At 45.7% G+C, this 21591-nt stretch overlaps 1 protein-coding gene across 2 annotated transcripts in view; it reads right to left on the bottom strand.

Annotated features, from left to right (window-relative positions):
• The window catches only part of SHFL (shiftless antiviral inhibitor of ribosomal frameshifting), a 42417-nt gene that overhangs the window by 18837 nt on the left and 1989 nt on the right, over nt 1–21591 (bottom strand). Inside the window, exon 2 of one of the 2 annotated variants that reach the window (XM_058171026.1) lies at nt 1328–1469. In XM_058171026.1, the coding sequence (XP_058027009.1) occupies nt 1328–1469 (142 nt within the window). Of the gene's footprint in view, nt 1–1327; nt 1476–21591 lie in introns of those variants that run through there. The other variant, XM_058171027.1, reaches the window with a different exon arrangement.

Below are 21591 nucleotides of genomic sequence, written 5' to 3'. Positions count from 1 at the left end.
GCAGTTGACTGGGGATGAAGGCCAAGACAAAATAAGCAAGTTGGCATAATTTGAATTGATGTCTATCTTTAATGCTCATGGATTATCCTTTTTTAGCATTATCTCTGCAACTGTTATTATTTCTGTGGTTTTCCATACATTAAATTCAGTGGTGGGATCCTACCGGTTTAACAACTGGTTCACTAAGCCCATACTTTGCACTGCTCATATGTGCACAGTTTGAAGAAAACTCACCTTCCACATTGCTGCCAGCAAGGAAAACAGCTGAGGCGCGGGCTTCAGAAATGGAAATATAGGTGAATATAATGCAGGGGTAGGTGGGGGTGGGGCACTTCAAAACTGAGGGTGAACCGGTTCGCTCACGGCTGAAAGTCGGAGCTAACGGTTCACCTGAACTGGTCCAAACCAGTAGAATCCCACCACTGATTAGATTCCTTTAAAATCAAACAGCTGCATTTTTACTGCAACATGGATAGGCAATCTTTAGGTCAGACTAAGAACTGGAGAGAATATGGTCCTTCCTTCCTCTCTCTCATCTCATATATACAATACTTTCCATCTATTTCCCTCCTCAAAAAGGAGGAAAACTATGCCAACAGTGTTCACAGTCACCAAGATTGCCTCTTCTGATACCAGAGGAAGCCACAAATATAAACTTTAATATTGCAGGCTGACCAGAGTTGCCTTGTGGTAAGATGGGCAGCTAATAAATTTTACAAATAATAATTTAAAGTAAAATACAACAAAACAAAATAAATAGAAGAAATAAATGTCTACATGCACATATTTGCAAACCTGTAGGGTGCAATGAATAGGTTAATAAAAGGATCCAAGAAATTCAAGGAAGCAAGGCAAGGCACATGTTGAATGGAAAATACACACTCCAATGGTTAGTCTGACTTGGGTAATGTGCGTTTTAGATCAGTTAAGCAAATTTTTTTAAGAAAGAATTTTTAAATTTTTTCCCCCAGCACTTATGACAAAGATAAGATACCTACACCTCCAGTCCCTATGAGGCAGGACAGGCTGCAGAAGTAAAAATATAAAAAATATGATTAATAATAATAACTCTGTGTCTGGACATGCAAGCAGGAAGAATAAGGATATGTCAGAGTTATAATAGACTGAAAACATCAGAAAAATCTATAATACAGAAGATATTGTGTGAATCTTCAAACAGGCTATGGAAATCCCTGAGTTTCTTCCTTCTGCTTGTTCCCTTCTCTGTGAATATATCCCTAACAATCATGAATGGCCCAAAATGTTTGACTGCGGACTTCCCCTTCCCCCACATAGGCTAGTATATCAGAATCAGTGATAGATTCACCTTCTGTTTCTTTTATATCAAGGGTGATGTACTTGCAGACTTGGTCATGATTGTTGCAGAATGTCCGCATCAGAATCACAGCATCTGTGATGCTCACTTTTCCATAGAATTTTTCCCGTAGTCGGCGGACACTTTTTTCTAGCTGCATTGAAAACATGAAAGCAATTAAAAATGCAAAATTTTCAAAGACCTGACATATTTTCTTTTAGGCCAGATTTCCTCTTACTGCCAACCCAGACTTGTTGCTCAGTAGTTGGATTAATAAATATATTTATGCAATCATTTATTTAAAATAAGATGATGGATAAGTGTGGAGGTGAGAGCAAGTTTAATTCTTTCCTCACTTGTGGTTTTGACTGCTATTAACACAAATAAGAGCTTTCCATCCAAATCAATAGATGCCTGGGGGAGGGGGATTTCTTTATGAAGATAGTAGCAGGGAAGGAAAGGGCTCACCCACATACAGGTGCACACATGTAAGCGCACCCACCCATACATGCAATTTCCCCCCCCCAAAAAAAAATCATTTATCATAGCTAACATAATTTCTTCTTTGGCCTTCACTGAGCAACTGTCTAGAATTTCACTATACTTTTTAAACTGTTTGCAAATATTCACCAGAAAGTGCATCCTTTCCAATGTCTCAATCTGTAAGTCACGCCAGAGTTCCCATTTCTCAATAACAAGAACAGTGAGAAGATCAAGAAAGTTAGCAGGAAGGCCTATATACATCTCAGGGATTCCTTTTTTTTTTACATTTATATCCCGCCTTTCTCCGAAGACTCAGGGCGGTTTACAGTGTGTAAGTACCTTTGTACCTTTGTAAGTTTAAATCATGGATTGTAGAGCAAACCATTATTTGCTGTGATATTTTCACTGAGCAGGCAACATGAACTTTGCAAAACTAGAAAGTTCATCCTTCTTGGCAAAAAAAAAGAAAAAAAGAATTCAAGTCAAATTGTATTCAAGACTATCATGAATACAACCATGTCGTTTTTTTTATAGCAATTTGGAAGAAATTTGTTATCCCTTTCTCCTGGGATTGCTTATTTCAACTTTCTAGTTTAGCCTGGAATTAACTGGTGGCCCCCAATTATGTACAAACTGGGTTCAATCCTAATTAGTTTCTGGATCAATCTAGGTTGTTATTAAATAAGTTTTTCTACAGAATAAAAATAATATAAATTTTTAAGATAAAAGAACTAGAGAAAAATAAGAGAAAAGTGAAAAAGAAATAAATTACAGAATTACCAAGTTGGGAGGAACCTTGGAGGTCTTCTAGTCCAAAACTCTGCTCAAGCAGGTGACCCTATATTATTCTGGACAAATGGTTATCCAGTCTCTTAAATACATCTAGTAATGGAGCATCCACAACTTCTGAAAGTAAGCTGTTCCACTGATCAATTGTTCTCATTAACAGGATATTTCTCCTTAATTCTAGGTTGGATCTCTCTTTGATAAGCTTCCAACTGTTATGCCTTGTCCTGCCCTCAGGTGCTTTGGAGAACAGATCACCCATTTTCTCGTAATGGTCCCTCAAATATTGGAAGACTGCTACTATGACATACTTAGACTGTCTCTTTGTTAGGCTAGTCATATCCAGTTTCCACAACCATTCAACATATGTTTTATGCTCCAGTCACCTTATCGTCTTTGTTGCTCTTCTCTGCATTCTTTCTAGAATCTCAATATTCTTTTTTGTATTGCAGTGACTAAAACTGGATGCAGAATTCCAAGTATGGTCTTACCAGTGTAGTATAAAGTAGTATTAGCACTTCATGTGATTTTAATGCAGCCTAGGACAGCATTGGCTTTCCCGTAGTTGCAACACACTGCTAGTTCACACTTTAGTGGTTGTCTACTAGGATAGAGTTCCTCAACCTTTCTGGCTTTTATGGGAGCTTTGCTCTGATTTTTACTCTCTAATTTTATCCTTTTTTAAAAAAACATTCTTTCTACTTTTAAATCAATTTTTAATTTTTTAACTTTGTTCTCTTTTTTACTATTTTTATTGTATTTTTTATCTAAAAATACTCTTTTAACTCTTAAATCAATTTTTAAATCATTTTTTAACTTTTAACCTTAAAATTTAAAAAATTTCAATTTTACTACTTGAAAAGAAGGAGGGCAGAGCTGCTGCTGCAGCCAGAGCATTTTTGCAGCAGCTCCTCTTGTTTTTATTTTATTTATTAATTTTTAGTATACCCACTGAAGCCTTTTATTTAAATAATATTTTTTGGAGACGATAACATCATAGACCACAACACAGACAAAGTTTTTGCTGAGGAGGAATAAGAAGGCATGGGGAAAAGAAAGAAGCACCAAGGCACCAGCCCGGGTTCCCTCCCACCAATGAAGAATACAGAACAACCAAAAATTGACCAGCATTTTGCTGACAAAAGTCTTGTAAGTAAAAAATATCCCCCCCTCCATTCCCAACGGGACCAGCAAAGAGATTTGGAAAAACAGCAGATACTAGACTTTCCTAATCTTGGGGGAGGGGAGCAAAATAACAGCCAGCTGTTTTCACAATCAACGAGTCCAGCTCCAGCTTGTATGGAGACCGAGATAAAGACTAAAAAGTTTAACAACAAACTAATCCAGGGTCTGGAGAGCTTACCATGGGAGAATACAACAGAATTTATGGCAAAGCAATGCCTTCTTACAGCACAAATGGTGGTTTCAATAATTGAGCAACTAATAACCATCCAACATGACTTAGAGACACTGAAAAAAGATACAGCTGTTCTTCTGCAAGCACAACATCAGGCTACAGGAGTCCACACTAAAGTCCATACAACAGGCTTGGATGGACCACATACTCAGGATAGGGAGGAGGAAGGAGAACAAAGACCCAGGGAAACAGCTGGAGAGCCTGCCAAAAAGTGGCAGCCCATGCAGAAAAATAGTCCTTTTTCAGACAAGGCACCAAGAGGAGGAGGTATTAATAGAGGTGTTTCACTGGAAGACAGTAAAGCATCTCCCCTACAATTTCAACAATCATATCGCTCACTACAAACACATCAGGTTGCGCTTAGAATTCATATGAATAGAATTAATCATGGACGCTGGATTACCAAGAGTGCTATACTAAATTCCCTAAGCCAGCTTCTACACTGTCACTGGGGGCAGATTGAGCTCTGCACCGCGGAGTGGCTTCCAGAGGCCCCAAATTGGAAGCGGATACTTCTATCTTTCAAAAAGCCAACCATTCCACTAATGTTATTCAAGATGAAGGCACATCTAGCCTCCTTTCAAATTTTTCCTATCAAGAATTTTCTGTGACGAAAGGGTTAAACCCTTAATTGTTAACATGCGAGCTCCCAAAGTTGCTGTCTCTTCTGCATTCTCAACCTTGGAAAAGAGAGAGGAAGAAAGTGGGAGTAAACCAGACTTGTCCAGCAAAGATGTAAACAGCATAGAAACTGGTCTCATTAATGCTTTTGGCGCTCTTCCAAGGAAAGAACAAGATAACATCCTATTCAAATTAGAAAATTTAAAGAAATCTCTATTGGACATAATTGGCACGTAAAAATGCAAGTAGAAAAAATAGGGACCACCTTTGGTGGGAAGGTAACAGTGTTCCTTCCGTGCGTTGAGTCATGCCGGCCACATGACCATGGAGACGTCTTCAGACAGCGCTGGCTCTTTGGCTTTGAAACGGAGATGAGCACCGCCCCCTAGAGTCGGCAACGACTAGCACGTATGTGCGAGGGGAACCTTTACCTTTTTACCCCTATAATTGAGCCTCTTACTTCTCCCTCAGGGGGCAAGGATTTGCATGCATATGAAATCATGGAAAACAGAAGCCAAGACCCACAGGGGCCATTGGAGGCCCCAGTAAAGAAGGAGTTATTAGCATCCTTATGTGATTATCCTATGATACCTTTAGCACCATATCAAGAAATCGAGAGAGGACCCACACCAGTATCATCAGCTCAAAAACAAATAGAACACAACCGAATAACCCCCTGCACTACACCTAGAGAAGAGGCAGTGTATTGGCAAGCCTTGTTAGCTGGTGCTAAATCTTCTCACCCTGAACAATTTGACCAGGAGTCGACACAGAATTTAGAAGGGGCAACCCTCCTTTTAGTGAAGGCCGATTTCGTGCGAGATGACACCTCAAGCCATTGCAACAACCATACAACTTCCCATTGTATAAATCAAATTTCCTGACGAGCTGCAAAAGAGGATCCCCTCTCCATCATAACCTGGAATATAGTGGGTTGGACTGTTCCATCAAAAGACCAACTTTTTTTTGACTATATAGCATAATTTGACATTCTCTTCTTATAGGAAACCTGGACTGCCGCAGAGATACAGTTAGATGGGTATTAACTCTATCCCAGCTGTCCCAAGTAAGGTGGGTGGGGGGAGAGCTAAAGGGGGTATTGCAACATTAGTAAATACATCTTTGCAATTTAAATGTGTATCACTATCACCTCTGCAGCCATGGGTTGTGACTACCCTACTCTTATTTAAACAGATGGAGATTTTGCTTTTCAATATCTACATTCTCCCACTCAATAAGAATTTGATTAACAAGATTTGGGACGGCATAGATTTTATTTTGGGCTGCTTAAATAAATACCCAACAGCGGTAATAATTATTGGGGGGGACTTAAACACTAGGATGGGCCCAAACAATCACACACTATTTAAACAATTTAAGATCCATTATGATGAGAATGAACCAGGAGAACCTTGCATCCCAGACAATTTAAAGACACTAAGGCAATATTGGGCAGGACTGTATGTAAGACAGATGACTGTACCCTTGGACCTTTGTATCCTGAACGGCTTCACTTGAGATGACTACACTGCAGACTATACTTATCGGGAAGCAGGAAGAAAATCCACAGTTGATTACTGGATAATATCATACGACCTCCTGAAGTTCTTGCAGAAGATGGAGGTAGACTCGTGTCTGGAAAGTGATCACGATTCACTTATTCTTACTCTTACACTACACCAGAAATTACTAAGGGTTGGCTCAATCTACTTACCCAGGTTAGAGAGCCAAAATAACCAGGTAAAAATTAAATAGACCGAGGAAAATGCAAAGGAAGTTACTAAATGGATGTCAGTCCCTGAAACCATAGAATTGTCTTCATCTCTACTAAGAAATGAGTTTGAAGGACCATACTTAGAGGAGTTTGAAATTTTAATCTCAAATTTGAAATCGGTTCTTACTAATAGAACACTAGCTCACTCCAAAATGCCAGTTTTAAAGAACAAAAAATGGTTCGATAGAGATTGCGTCCATTTAAAAAGGATATATAATAAGGAGTATAGAAGAAGTAAAAATGACCCTTCTGAGGATCACACTCACTTATTAAAGCAGTTGAAGGCACAATATAAGACCCTCCTAAAAGAAAAGAAAAGTGCGGCTTTGAAGGAGTCTTGGCAGAGATTAATTACTTCAGTCAAGACAAAAAATACATCCCTTTTTTGGTACATCACCAGAGGATTGGGGAAATCCCCTCTACCCCCAAATAATCAGGATTGATCGGAGCCCTTAAGGCTAATAAGGCACCTGGTGCTGATAATGTCCTCCCAGAAATAATCAAAAAGAACACCAGTTGATGGGCACCACTTTTAGCATCGCTGTTTACATTTATAGGAAAAACGGGCCATATGCCAAGAGATTGGGGCAATAGAAATGATCCAGGAAATTATAGACCCATTAGTTTGCTATGTGTTATTAGTAAATTGTATGCTAAACACCTAAACTATAAACTCCAGGATTGGCTAATCTCAGGGGGGATAATCAAGGACGAACAAGATCTACGGTGGATCATATCCTGATACTCCACCATTTAGTGCAAAAATATATGCACAAAAAAAAATCTTCTCTCTACGTGGCCTTCCTTGATTTTAAGCAGGCCTTTGATTCATTATCCAGAAACACCTTATGGGAGAAATTAAAATGCACTACAATTGATAAACGCCTCCTCTTTCTCATACAAAAACTGTATGCCAATTCCATCCTGAAAGTGAGGTGTAATCCTCAAGGGATTTTAACCGGCCCAGTAAGGGTTCAAAAAGGGGTACGGCAGGGCTGCATCCTGTCCCCCTCCCTTTTTAACTTTTATATTAACCCCCAATTGATCTTTTACAGAACCCTGATCTACACCCTCCTAATATAGCACAATGCAAAATCCCGATTCTCCTGTATGCCGACGATGCTGCTATTATTTCACAAACTCCCATAGGATTGAAGAGAGCAATTAGGGCAACACTTGGCTTCTGTAAACAGAATAAGTTGGTCCTTAACTTTGATAAATAAAGACCCAGACAATACTCTTGGAAAATTGAAGGACATAGTTTGGAACAGGTGAGGACATTTAGATATCTGGGGTGGTCTTCCACTCGCAAGGGACATGGAAGGCACACCTGGAGCAGACATTGCAAGCAGCCAATAGGTCCTCAAATGCAATTAAACACTTCTTTTATACAGGCGGGGGTCAATTAGTACCTGCTGCCTTAAAACTTTTTGAGGCCAAAACATTGGTGCAGATTCTTTATGGGGCACAGTCAGGAATCCTTGCAAAGAAAAACTTGCTGGAAACTATACAAACCAAATTCCTGCGAGCCATCTTAGCTGCACCCAAAGGAACTCCAAATGCCCATTTAAGAATTGAGACAGGAATGCCTCAAATTCAGGTAAGAGCTGGAAGATGATGTTCATCTATTGGCTAAAGATTCATTTCTTTCCAGAGGGACTGTCCCCGCTAGTGCTGATAGACAACTTCCCCTCCCCCTGGAAACAGGCGATAGATCACAAGCTGGGCTCTTAGGGGCTCTCACCGATATTCTTAACGTCCCTAGGCTTTGACAAAGCAAAGCAAGTGGCAATTGATAGAATGAAGGACATGGAGTTCCAAGAAGAATTAAACAGGTTGCCTCTCCACAGTAGGGACAAAATCAAACACGGTGTGTGGGAATCAGCAGGATATCTGAATGATCTGATCTCTCCAAAATAAAGAATAGCTTTCTTCAGAGCCAGATTTAATATTCTCCCCTCAGCACTTCTCCAGGGTAGGTATAAGAAAAAACCAATAGCAGAACGGGTATGTATATGTGGTAAAGGAGAAGTCGAAGATATCTCACATGTTTTATTGTACTGTGAATTATACAGAGTATGTAGGCCAATATATATTCTCCCCTTACTAGAGAGATTGCCAGTCGACTTTTATGTAGACTTTCTCCTCCAAGACTCAAATCTGGCTACCATACATGCAGTGGCAAAATTTTGTGTCGCTGCAATGTCCACAAGAAAAAAAATGGTTACCGAATTATAGATGTCAACTGATGCCAACTTTTTGGAGATATATATAACAGTTATGGGAAAAATACATTTACTCACATACTTGGCGGCTCTCCACGCATGTATATTAGGAAGTGACCCTATTGGTTGAGATCATGTATTTTAATTATAGGAATGGTATTATACACGATTGATATTAGTAGTATTTTAATTTTAAGTTACATAACAGATAACTGGATTTTATCATAGATTTTATCTGTTATGTAGTATTTTATTCTTGAATTTTTAATTGTATATTTATTGAGTGTTGTTTTTTTTGTTCTGGCCTATGGCTGTAATAAACTGGAATTGAATTTCTGTAATAAACTGGAATTGAATTTCTGGCTGTAATAAACTAGAATTGAATTTCTGGCTTTGTGAACTGGGGGTGGGGAGAAGGGATGGTTCCTCTGAGAAGCGGGCAAGAATGAACCTGGTTCCGAATAGCTCAAAGCCTGGTAGTGGGCCATGGCCCAGGGATTGGGGACCCCTGCATTAGGACACCTAAATCCCTCTCAGTTACTGTTGTTGAGCTAGGTACCATCTATTCTACACAATTAGATTTGGTTTTTCTTGCTTAAGTTGACCTTACTTTTCTCACCATTGAATTTCACTTTGTTAGATAGAGCCCAGTATTCAGCTCTGTCAGGATCCTTCTGAATCTTGAATCTTTCATTTAAGATGTTGGCTATTCCGCCCAGCTTGGTGTCATCTGCAAATTTGAAAAGTTCTCATTCTATCTTCTCATTTACATCATTTATGTAGATGTTGAAAAGTACTGGGCCTAAGACAGAACCTTGGGGTGCATGCTTCCCTCCCATGTAGATGTAGTTCCATTAAGGACTTTACATTGACTGCAGTTTGTCAGCCAGTTATGAATCCATTTGGTGGATCCCACATTTTTCTATCTTAGCAAGAAGTAGGGTGTGGTCTACTTTGTCAAATGCCTTAGTGAAGTCTAAGTAAACAATGTCTACAGCATTTTGTTGATCCACTAATTTAGTCACTTTATCAAAGAATATAATAATGTTTGCTTGGCACGATCTGTTTTTTGACAAAGCATGTTGGCTTTTAATAATAGCTTTGTTTGTTTCTTTGTGTTTGTAGATCGATCTTGATTATCTTTTCCAGGATCTTCCCATGTATTGATGTCTAATTGATTGATATGTAGTTTCCTGAATCCATTCCCCACCCCCACCCCTTTTTTTTTGATGATGGGAACCACATCAGCTCTTTTCTAGTCCTCTGGTAGTTCCCCAGTTCTCCAGATCTCTGAAACATTTTATTCAGTGGTTTTGAGACCATGCCTCCCAGTTCCTTTATATAATCCTGTGATATAATCCATCTGGTCCTGGTGATTTGAACTCATTTAGAGTGGATATGTGTTGTTTTACCCCTTTCTTGCCTATTTTAATTGTATTTCTGGTCTGTTTTTTACAATACTGCTTGTCAAAATAGTTCAACTATCTCTTGTGTAAAGACAGATGCAAAGAATGAATTAAGCAATTCTGCTTTCTCCCTGTTGGCTGTCACATCCTTATTACCTTCTACCATTAATGAACCAATTGTTTCCTTTTTTCTTGCTTTATATATGTTGAAAGAAACTTTTTATTATTTCATCTCGGTTAGTAAGTCCAGTATAGCTGACCTTCTAGTTCCCTCCTCTACATTTTGCGTGACAAAGTTGTCTACTGGGTTTGTTTGACCAGGAACCTGTTTGACCTTCACCCACTTGGTGAAGAGTTTGTCTCCTAGTTGATGTCAGGATAGTTAAAGTCCCCCATTACTGTTGTAGTATGCTTCCTGCACACCTTAATTAACTGATTAGGAAAGCTTATCTATTTGGTTGGATGGTGTGTACTGTACACCTGTGGCAATGCCATTCCTTTTTCCTTTATATTAATCCAAATGCATTCAAGAAAGTTTTCTTCCTTGTTTTTTTGCATTTCTATAGCGGTGTGGTAATTTTTTACATACAATGCAACTCTACCTTGTCTTTTGTTAGGTCAGTTTCTTTTGAACGATTTAAATCCTTCTAGCATTCCAGGTATGGGTTTCATCCAGGGGTGAAATGCTCCCGGTTTGGACTGGATCGCCTGATCCAATAGCACTGGCGGTGGGTGGTTCGGAGAACTGGTAGCAAAAATCCCTGCCCTTCCCACATGCCCAGCTGAGCTGCACGATCATCAGAGGTTATTTTTTTTTACTTTTAAAAGCATTTTTTCTTCGGCCGAAAAAATGCTTTTAAAAGTAAAAATAAAAAGCCTCTGATGATCGCAAGGCTCAGCTGATAGTCAGAGGCTTTTTTTTCTTTTAAAGGCAAAAAAAAATGCTTTTAAAAGAAAAGCCTCTGACGATCAGGCAACTCAGCTGGGATTGTCAGAGGAGCCTTTTAAAAGCTTTTATTCTACAACCTCTTTAGCCAAAGAGATTGTAGAAAAAATGCTTTTAAAAGTAAAAAAAAAAAGTTGGCCATACCCAGCCAGTCACATTACCCCCACCACCACCAAGCCAGAACCGGTAGTAACAAAATTTACATTTCACCACTGGTTTCATCCCACCAAGTTTTGATACTGGAAATGTTTGCTCTCATGTACTAGAACTTTAAGTTCACCCTGTTTGTTCCTCATACTTTAAATAGTAGTGCATAGGCATCTGATGCCTTTTTGACTAACCCTGCATTTGCTTCCTACATTTCCTGTTTTGTGTCTGAGTTCCTCTTCTTTGAATTACCAGTAGCTGCTAAAATTTGTCTCTCTTTCCCTCCAACTTTAGTTTAAAGCCCTTCAGATAAGGTGAGCCAGTTGATTTGCTTTTTGCTGTTTCTTTCATTTTTTAAGTTCTTAAACTTAAACCCTCTACGCATGCGCAAGATGGCGGTATAGTGGAACGGAGCGGAGCGGAGGCTGGTGGTTCTATGGTTATGCTGGGCTAAGGAGGGGGCTTTCTGTCAGCATGGCCCCTGCACCTGGCAGCAGACCATCTCGTCGTCCCGATGAGGGTTTTCTTACCCTCGTGAATGGTCGGGGCGACGGAAACGGAGGCGTTGGAGTAGGCAGCTTGAAGACGGCGGTTCCTGGGCGTGGCTTCCAGGCGCGGCGGGCCTGAGCGGGGCGGTGGCTAGCCGCCCCCGGCCTCCCCGGCACTCTCCCGTCGCCCCCAGGCGTCTCTTCGGCTTGTGGCTGGCGGTTTCATGTTGAGACGGTCAGGAGCAGCGAGGACGAACGGGGGTGACGGTGACGAGGCGGTCTGGGAGAACGGAGGTGGCAGAAAGGCCGAGGACGTGCCGGGGGTGAGCTGCGGCACGTCGTGATGGCGAAGACCAGCGGATCGGGCCCTGAGGGTGGCTGTGGCCTGCTGACTTGCCGGGGGAGACAGTCGCCGATGTTTCCTTCTGTCGGCGATTTATTCCCTGGGGAGCCAGTGGTGCTCTCAGCTGTGTTTTGGACGCACTTGGGCCCTGGCCCTTAAACATCTTAACCATCTTGGAAGACTGGTGGAGCCCTTCCGGGTACCTGATGGGGCCCTTGGGCCTTGGGGCCCCTGCTGTTGGGGGGGTGTTGTGTTGGGGTGACGGGGTTGCCTTTACCATCTGTGGCGCTGGCAGTGGGATTCTGACGGTGTGGGCGACGGTGACTGACTCGCCCTTTCCCCTCCTTCCCCTTCGGGGGGGGCTCTGTGGCCTCTTGGGGGCTCCGCTGGGGGGTCCTAGGGGGCTCCGTGAGCGGCTGCTGGATGCCGGGGCGGTGACGACGGCGATGGCGAGGGGCTATCGCGGAAGACGTCCCGCGGCGGCAACGGTCGCTGCTCTTCTTTCTATTTTGGAATCTTCGTGAGATCCTGGGTGATGGACCATCTTAGTTTCACCTAGGACTATGCTGTCTACACCATGCACTTTTTTAGATCTCTTCATTTCATTGCTAAGGACTTTATCCAATGACTGTCGTTTAAGATCTCGACTGACCAGGATACCACCATTTCTTCAGACTCTGATGACTTTTTCACATAACCAGCTTCTTGCACTACGAGATGCCCCCCTCTCACGGGTGTGGCCCTCCTCTCTATCGAGGGCCTACCTTGATGACGGATTTTGGAATCCCGAGAGGTGGCATGCTTCTAAGAGAGGGTTAAGGAGGTTTTTAAATTCAGCTTTTTGTAAATTTTTATCTAAATCAACAAAAGGGTTATGGGGTGGGGTGGGTGAGGGGGCACACCCACAGGGGATTAGGCTAGTCCCTTCTATAGTTCACGATCTGGAGGTTCATAAAATGGAGGTCTTAGAGGAGGTCAAGGCTCAACCACATGTGGGCATTTCCATCTGCACGGTAAGTGGGAGGGGCAGGTATGGCGGAAGCAGGGCTCGTATCATGTCCGGGAGTGCGTTCTCGCTGTCTGAAAGCGATACCGCACTCCGGGCCCCTTGGCTTCACTCAGGCCCCAGTGGCTATATCCTCGAACCTGGACCTTCGGTTTATGTTAGGTAATGCTAGGTCCGACATGAATAAGGCCCCCCCCATATTCGATCTTATTCAAGAGGGGGGAGCGGACCTAATGGGCATCACGGAGACCTGGTTGGGCACGGGGGGGGGGGTTCCCCTCACTGAGATGTGCCCACCGGGTTTCCGTGCATTTCATCAGCCGAGGGCCCAGGGTAGGGGTGGGGGGGTAGCGGTTGGCATTAACGAGAGTCTCGATCCGAGGGAGGTTGCTGTCCCGCAAATAGCTGGTTGTGAAACCCTCTTCCTGAGGTGGGGCCGGGGGGTGCAGGTGGGCTTGCTGATCACGCATTGGCTCCTTGCTACATGACGGCAGCCCTGCCCGAGCTGCTGGAGATGATAGCCGGGACGGCGGTTGAGACTCCCAGACTTATGGTCATGGGGGATTTCAATCTGCCGTCAGCGGGTGATTCGTCAATGGTAGCTCGGGAGTTCATGGCTTCCATGACGGCCTTGGACCTGACCCAGGTAGTTGCGGTCCCCACCCACGTCGGGGGTAACACACTGGACCTGATTTTTGTCTCGGGACAGTGGCTAAATGATCTGGAGATAGGGGAATTAATATCTCAACCCTTGTCATGGTCAGATCATTTACTCCTTCAGCTTGACTTTTGGACCGCTACACCTCACTGCAGGGAGACGGAACCGGTTCGATGGTTCCGTCCCAGGCGTCTCTTCGGCTTGTGGCTGGCGGTTTCATGTTGAGACGGTCAGGAGCAGCGAGGACGAACGGGGGTGACGGTGACGAGGCGGTCTGGGAGAACGGAGGTGGCAGAAAGGCCGAGGACGTGCCGGGGGTGAGCTGCGGCACGTCGTGATGGCGAAGACCAGCGGATCGGGCCTTGAGGGTGGCTGTGGCCCTGCTGACTTGTCGGGGGAGACAGTCGCCGATGTTTCCTTCTGTCGGCGATTTATTCCCTGGGGAGCCAGTGGTGCTCTCAGCTGTGTTTTGGACGCACTTGGGCCCTGGCCCTTAAACATCTTAACCATCTTGGAAGACTGGTGGAGCCCTTCCGGGTACCTGATGGGGCCCTTGGGCCTTGGGGCCCCTGCTGTTGGGGGGGTGTTGTGTTGGGGTGACGGGGTTGCCTTTACCATCTGTGGCGCCGGCAGTGGGATTCTGACGGCGTGGGCGACGGTGACTGACTCGCCCTTTCCCCTCCTTCCCCTTCGGGGGGGGCTCTGTGGCCTCTTGGGGGCTCCGCTGGGGGGTCCTAGAGGGCTCCGTGAGCGGCTGCTGGATGCCGGGGCGGTGACGACGGCGATGGCGAGGGGCTATCGCGGAAGACGTCCCGCGGCGGCGACGGTCGCTGCTCTTCTTTCTATTTTGGAATCTTCGTGAGAACCTGGGTGATGGACCATCTTAGTTTCACCTAGGACTATGCTGTCTACACCATGCACTTTTTTAGATCTCTTCGTTTCATTGCTAAGGACTTTACCCAATGACTGTCGTTTAAGATCTCGACTGACCAGGATACCACCATTTCTTCAGACTCTGATGACTTTTTCACATAACCAGCTTCTTGCACTACGAGATGCCCCCCTCTCGCGGGTGTGGCCCTCCTCTCTATCGAGGGCCTACCTTGATGACGGATTTTGGAATCCCGAGAGGTGGCATGCTTCTAAGGGAGGGTTAAGGAGGTTTTTAAATTCAGCTTTTTGTAAATTTTTATCTAAATCAACAAAAGGGTTATGGGGTGGGGTGGGTGAGGGGGCACACCCACAGGGGATTAGGCTAGTCCCTTCTATAGTTCACGATCTGGAGGTTCATAAAATGGAGGTCTTAGAGGAGGTCAAGGCTCAACCACATGTGGGCATTTCCATCTGCACGGTAAGTGGGAGGGGCAGGTATGGCGGAAGCAGGGGCTCGTATCATGTCCGGGGAGTGCGTTCTCGCTGTCTGAAAGCGATACCGCACTCCGGGCCCCTTGGCTTCACTCAGGCCCCGAGTGGCTATATCCCTCGGAACCTGGACCTTCGGTTGATGTTATGTAATGCTAGGTCCGTCATGAATAAGGCCCCCCTCATATTCGATCTTATTCAAGAGGGGGGAGCGGACCTAATGGGCATCACGGAGACCTGGCTGGGCACGGAGGGGGGGGTTCCCCTCACTGAGATGTGCCCACCGGGTTTCCGTGCATTTCATCAGCCGAGGGCCCAGGGTAGGGGTGGGGGGGTAGCGGTTGTCATTAACGAGAGTCTCGATCCGAGGGAGGTTGCTGTCCCGCAAATAGCTGGTTGTGAAACCCTCTTCGTGAGGTGGGGCCGGGGGGTGCAGGTGGGCTTGCTGATCACGTACTTGGCTCCTTGCTACATGACGGCAGCCCTGCCCGAGCTGCTGGAGATGATAGCCGGGACGGCGGTTGAGACTCCCAGACTTATGGTCATGGGGGATTTCAATCTGCCGTCAGCGGGTGATTCGTCAATGGTAGCTCGGGAGTTCATGGCTTCCATGACGGCCTTGGACCTGACCCAGGTAGTTGCGGTCCCCACCCACGTCGGGGGTAACACACTGGACCTGATTTTTGTCTCGGGACAGTGGCTAAATGATCTGGAGATAGGGGAATTAATATCTCAACCCTTGTCATGGTCAGATCATTTACTCCTTCAGCTTGACTTTTGGACCGCTACACCTCACTGCAGGGAGACGGAACCGGTTCGATGGTTCCGTCCCAGGCGCCTGATGGACCCCGAGAGGTTTCTGACGGAGCTTGGGCCATTTCCGAGGGAGTTAGCCCACGGCTCGGCTGAGGAACTGGCGGCTGCCTGGGATGAGGCGGCCGCTGGCGCCTTAGACCGCGTCGTGCCTTTGCGGCTTCTGACCCGGCGACGAACTCGACCAGCTCCTTGGTACAACGAGGAGCTGAGAGAGATGAAGCGCCGGAAAAGAAGCCTAGAGAGCGCCTGGAGGTCCAGCCGCTCCGAACCTGACCGAACACTAGTAAGGTCATATATTCAGACCTACCTAGTGGCGATCAGGGTGGCGAAACATAACTATTTCTCCACACTCATCGCATCGGCAGATAATCGCCCAGCCACCCTGTTTAGGGTGACCCGCTCCCTGCTCACACAGGGGGCTCGGGAGGACCCCTTACAGGGGCGCGCTGAGGATTTTGTTCAATATCTGTCTGATAAAATCACTCAGATTCGGGACGGCTTGGACATTGATTGGATAGATTCAGGCGGGATGACGGGGACAGGTCTTGAGAATGTTATCTGGGCGGAGTTCGATCCTGTGACTCCTGAGGACATGGACAGGTTGTTGGGCAGGTTGAACTCCACCACATGTTTATTGGACCCGTGTCCCTCCTGGATGGTGCTGGCCACCCGGGAGGTTACACGAGGCTGGCTCCAGGAAGTTACCAACGCTTCTTTGTTGGAGGGTGTCTTCCCCGCTGCTTTGAAAGAGGCGGTGGTGAGGCCCCTCCTCAAGAAGCCCTCCCTGGACCCGGCTGTTTTAGCGAACTATCGTCCAGTCTCCAACCTTCGCTTTTTAGCGAAGGTTGTTGAGAGTGTGGTGGCAAATCAGCTTCCTCAACACCTGGAGGAAACTGTCTATCTGGACCCATTCCAGTCCGGCTTCAGACCCGGTTACAGCACCGAGACGGCTTTGGTCGCGTTGGTGGATGACCTCTGGAGAGCCCGGGACAGGGGTTGTTCCTCTGTCCTGGTTCTATTAGATCTCTCGGCGGCTTTTGATACCATCGACCATGGTATCCTGCTGCGACGGTTGGGGGGATTGGGAGTGGGAGGCACCGTGTATCGGTGGTTCTCCTCCTATCTCTCTGACCGTTCGCAGACGGTGTTGGCAGGGGGGCAGAGGTCGACCCCAAGGCGCCTCACTTGTGGGGTGCCTCAGGGGTCTGTCCTCTCGCCTCTCCTGTTCAACATCTATATGAAGCCGCTGGGTGAGGTTATCCGTGGTTTCGGGGTGGACTATCATCTGTACGCTGATGACACCCAGCTGTACATTTCCACCCCGAACCACCCCAATGAAGCCGTTGAGGTGATGGGCCGGTGTCTTGAGGCCGTACGGGTCTGGATGGGGAGGAACAGGCTTCGACTCAACCCATCCAAGACAGAGTGGCTGTGGGTGCCGGCTTCCCGGTACAGTCAGCTTACACCATCGCTGACTGTGGGGGAGGAAGTACTGACCCCCAGGGAGGGAGTGCGCAACTTAGGCGTTCTCCTGGATGACCGGCTGTCCTTAGAGGATCATTTGACAGCCGTCGCCAGGGGAGCTTTTTATCAGGTCCATCTGATTCGCCAGTTGCGCCCCTTCCTTGACCGGGACGCCTTACGCACGGTCACTCACGCCCTCGTCACTTCCCGCCTGGACTATTGCAATGCTCTCTACATGGGGCTCCCCTTGAAGAGCACCCGGAGGCTCCAGTTAGTCCAGAATGCGGCCGCGCGGGTGATAGAGGGAGCACCGCGTTGCTCCCATATAACACCTATCCTGCGCGGCCTGCACTGGCTACCGGTAGTCTTCCGGGTGCAATTCAAGGTTTTGGTTACCATCTTTAAAGCGCTCCATGGCTTAGGACCGGGATACCTTCGAGACCGCCTTCTGCCACCGATTGCCTCCCAACGACCTGTGCGCTCCCACAGAGTGGCCCTCCTCAGGGTGCCGTCGACCAAACAATGCAGGTTGGCGACCCCCAGGGGGAGGGCCTTCTCTGTGGCGGCACCAGCCCTGTGGAATGAGCTTCCTCCTGGATTACGACAACTCCCTGACCTCCGGACCTTCAGACGTGAACTGAAGACTCTATTATTTCAGCGTGCGGGACTAGCCTAAGAACAAAATGTTTTAACCAAATTTTAATGGGGGTTTTATTGGTTCTTATTGTTTTAGTGATCAGGCTTTGATAATATTTAGTTTTAACCTGGGTTTTAAATGTTTATTTATTATATTGTTTTATATTGTTTTAATATGCCTGTGAACCGCCCTGAGTCCTATGGGAGATGGTGCGGTATATAAGTTTAATAAATAAATAAATAAATAAAATAAATATTATTATTTTTGTTCAGACTTGAAGTAAACTTACCCAATAACTTTTCACACTTATTGTTCTGAAGGTCTCTAATAGCTTTAGGATAGCTAATAATTTCTGAAAGTGATTAGAAAGTGGTGTTGCAAACCGGGGTGGCATTCACTTACCTTCACTACCAGTTCCCAAATGTGAACACACGTACATGAAGCCCATATCTTCCAAAAATTTAAATAAGAAAGTCCAGTTCGAATTGTCAAAGGCCTTTGCTACATCTTGAAAGATCAATGAACTTACTTTTCATTATGTTGTTCTAGGTATTTCAAGCCAAGGTTGTTCCTGAAAGTGTTGCAAGGGGCTGTAGGCTTGGGCATGAAATGCAACTTTATCATGTCTGAACTAGGCTTTAACCTCTTTAAAGGTTATGTCTTCATGATATCTCCTTTGTGTCACCCAGGCCTGTCATGAAGGCTGCCTAAATTGATTTTTAGCTTTTCCTGATGCAGAACAATATCTGATGAGGTTGGCGATGACAGAGATAGAGGGGATATACCCAGCTTCTAATGTTCTTTTTAGCTGCTGAGCTTCCCCTGTTGACAAACTAGGGAGAGGATGTGGGGTAAATTGGATGAAAGTTCTTCCAATGAACAACAGAGCTACTCCTGTCTCATCTTGCACCCTTCCTATACCCAGGCTATTTCGGAACCTAAAAGCACCATACACATATTCAGAAATAGGCCAGGTGATAAATCACCAACTGGGACAGCTGTATGTCAATAACCTGTTATTCATGCAAAGGAAAACTGGTTAAAACCTCCATCCCAGATAACGGCCCACACTCACCCAACTCCACATTAAGGAGAGCAATTGGAGCAGGGGTGAAATCTATTTTTTTTTTTGCTACCGGTTCTGTGGGCGTGGCTTGGTGGGTGTGGCTTGATGGTCATGTGACTGGGTGGGCGTGGCCAACTTGACATCACTCATGACACTCACTATTAGAACCAGGAGCTCCACACATTCTGACACAGAAGCACATTCTGTCTTTCACAGAATGTCACAGAAGTCAGGAGCTGCACAAAAGCACATTCTGCCTTTCTGAAGCCCCCAACGCTTTGAGTTTCCCTCTGGTTTGACTGCCCAAGCGAACCTTCGGCCTTCTCTTGCCCTGCTATTTATCCCAGAGGGTTGTGCATCCCCCCATGCCAATCCTCTGTGCAAACCGCCCACCCCGTTTCTGCAAAGGTACAGCCTCCCCCTCGCAGGGCAATCCAAAGAGGGGAGGGGGATGCTGCAGAAAAAGCCGCCTTCCACCCGGGCCTCCAACTGCAGCTGAACATGCCCAGCCATGCGTGCCCTTTCCTCAAATGGGCTGTGCATGGGACGCTTGGGAGAGAGAGTGAATAAGAGAGCTCTCCAACCTCTGTTTGTGTGTGTGTGTGTGAGGGAGGAAGGGAGCGATCTGAAGCCAAGGCACCCAAACTTTTGGCAGCAGTGGAGGCAGCTTTTGAGCAGCCCTGAGTCAGCCAGCTCCACCTGACCTATCCCTGAGTCTTGCCTTTCTCCTCGCCACCCCCCACCCCTCCCCACTCAAGCAGCGGCATTTCTTCTCTGCTTCTCTCGGGATGCTGGTGCTGGCACCATGGATGCATAGCTTGTTGGGGCTGAGCAGGGAAGCCACTGCTTGAGTGGGGGGGACAGTAAGCTGCTAGCTCCTTCCCTGCAGCCCTGCCATGCTTGCCTGCCTTCGCAAGCTGGACACCAGGAAGGCAGCGTGGAAGGCAGCGTGGAGGGCAGGCAAGCATGGCAGGACTGCGGGCCGTGGACCGGTTTAGGGGTGTGAACAGCCAGCCATTGCTCCCGGTTCGGCGAACCAGCCCCAATCTCCGCTACCTACTCGCCCGATCCAGTCCGAACCGGGAGCATTGCGCCCCTGAATTGGAGGCTGTTCCATCCACCAATCTGTGATGTTCAGTGGAAAGGAGAAATGAAGCTGAGGAGGAATCCCCCAGCTACTGCCCTTAAATAGGGCCAGCTAAAATGACAACCACAGATGCTGTCCTTGCCAGCATCCTTTTTTTGCTAATTTAAGCACTAAAGGAAAGCCCATTAACCCAGTTGTCTGTTGATGCTCCCAGTCTTCCCAGACTTTTCAAAGGTTTTTCTGAAGCAAATAACTAGAGGAAACTTGACAGGAATGAAAAGATAGATGTCAACAATAAACAGATCACTTAGCTTGTGACATTGGTTGCGCCATTGTCCTCTGGCACTTCTGGTAAGAAGGAACAATATTTACAGATTGCACTAGCGTTACATCAGGGATTTTTTCTGTACCTTTGCCCCCTCCCTGCCCAGAACAATTCACTCAAGATAAACACAAAACTAGCTGGACTCCTGAATACAAATCCATTCACTGAGCTAAAAATCAGTGTTTGGTCTCTGTGCATCTGCTAAGAATTGATTCCCCTTTTCTACAGAATATTGGTTGTGCTTACGCCTGGTGTTTTTGAAGTTACAATACTAATGAAGCTATTGGTTGGAGGCCAAATGGGAGCCTCTAATTTACATTAGTTAAATTTAACTTTGCACAATTAGAAGTTTGGATACTGTTTGGCCTGTACATTAGAAAAGAGCAAAGCTAGCCCACAGACCCAAAGGTGCTTTTCCAAAAACAACTGGACTTTCTTTGTTTTTTCTTAAAGACGCTTCACTTCTCATACAAGAACTGAAGAAGCATCTTGGGATGAGAAGCAAAATGTCTTCAAGGGATAACAAAGAAAATCCCCTTGCCTTTGGAAAAGCAGCTCTTGGACAACCATAACCTGGATGACTGAGAATCTCCAAAAACATCTAGCTGACAAACAGTAATCTAGAGCAGGGGTCTCCAACCTTGGCAACTCTAAGCCTGGTGGACTTCAACTCCCAGAATTCCCCAGCCAGCTTGCTAGATAGAGAGCCAGCTGGTGGTAGTGATTTGACAGGAGGTAGAGAGACCATGAGTTCTAGTCCTGCCTTGGGCACAAAGCCACAAAGTGACTTTGGGATAGTTTTCTCTGAGTCCTATGAAGATGGCAAGGGCAAATCTTGTGAAATCTGTCAGGAAACCTAGAGAGACTTGCCAGGAGTCAACATTGATTCAAAGGCATCACCACAAATTAAAAAAACCCTAAAGTTTACTGGCCTGTGTTTTCTAGGCACTACTGCTCAAAACACGTTTGTGACATGGTATTTATTCTGCAAAACAAGACTTTTCTTTATTTCAGTGCCACAATGATTGTGCGATCCCCTTCTTCACAACAGCATTTTCCTATGTTTAAAATCATTTTCAAGGCCAGGTAACCATAGGATACAAAAGGTTTTATGTTTAACTGTACACTTCCTTCTCTAGGGAATGAGAGTGTGCAAGCATAATGCAGTTCTATTAATACTTGGGGCAAACACATTTTTCCCTCTGATAAACTCCAGGCC

The sequence above is a fragment of the Ahaetulla prasina genome, chromosome 2, assembly GCF_028640845.1.
Source record: "Ahaetulla prasina isolate Xishuangbanna chromosome 2, ASM2864084v1, whole genome shotgun sequence".
NCBI lineage: Eukaryota > Metazoa > Chordata > Lepidosauria > Squamata > Colubridae > Ahaetulla > Ahaetulla prasina.
The sequence above is the reverse complement of the archived record's forward strand: the minus strand, read 5'-3'. Positions and strand labels throughout refer to the sequence as shown.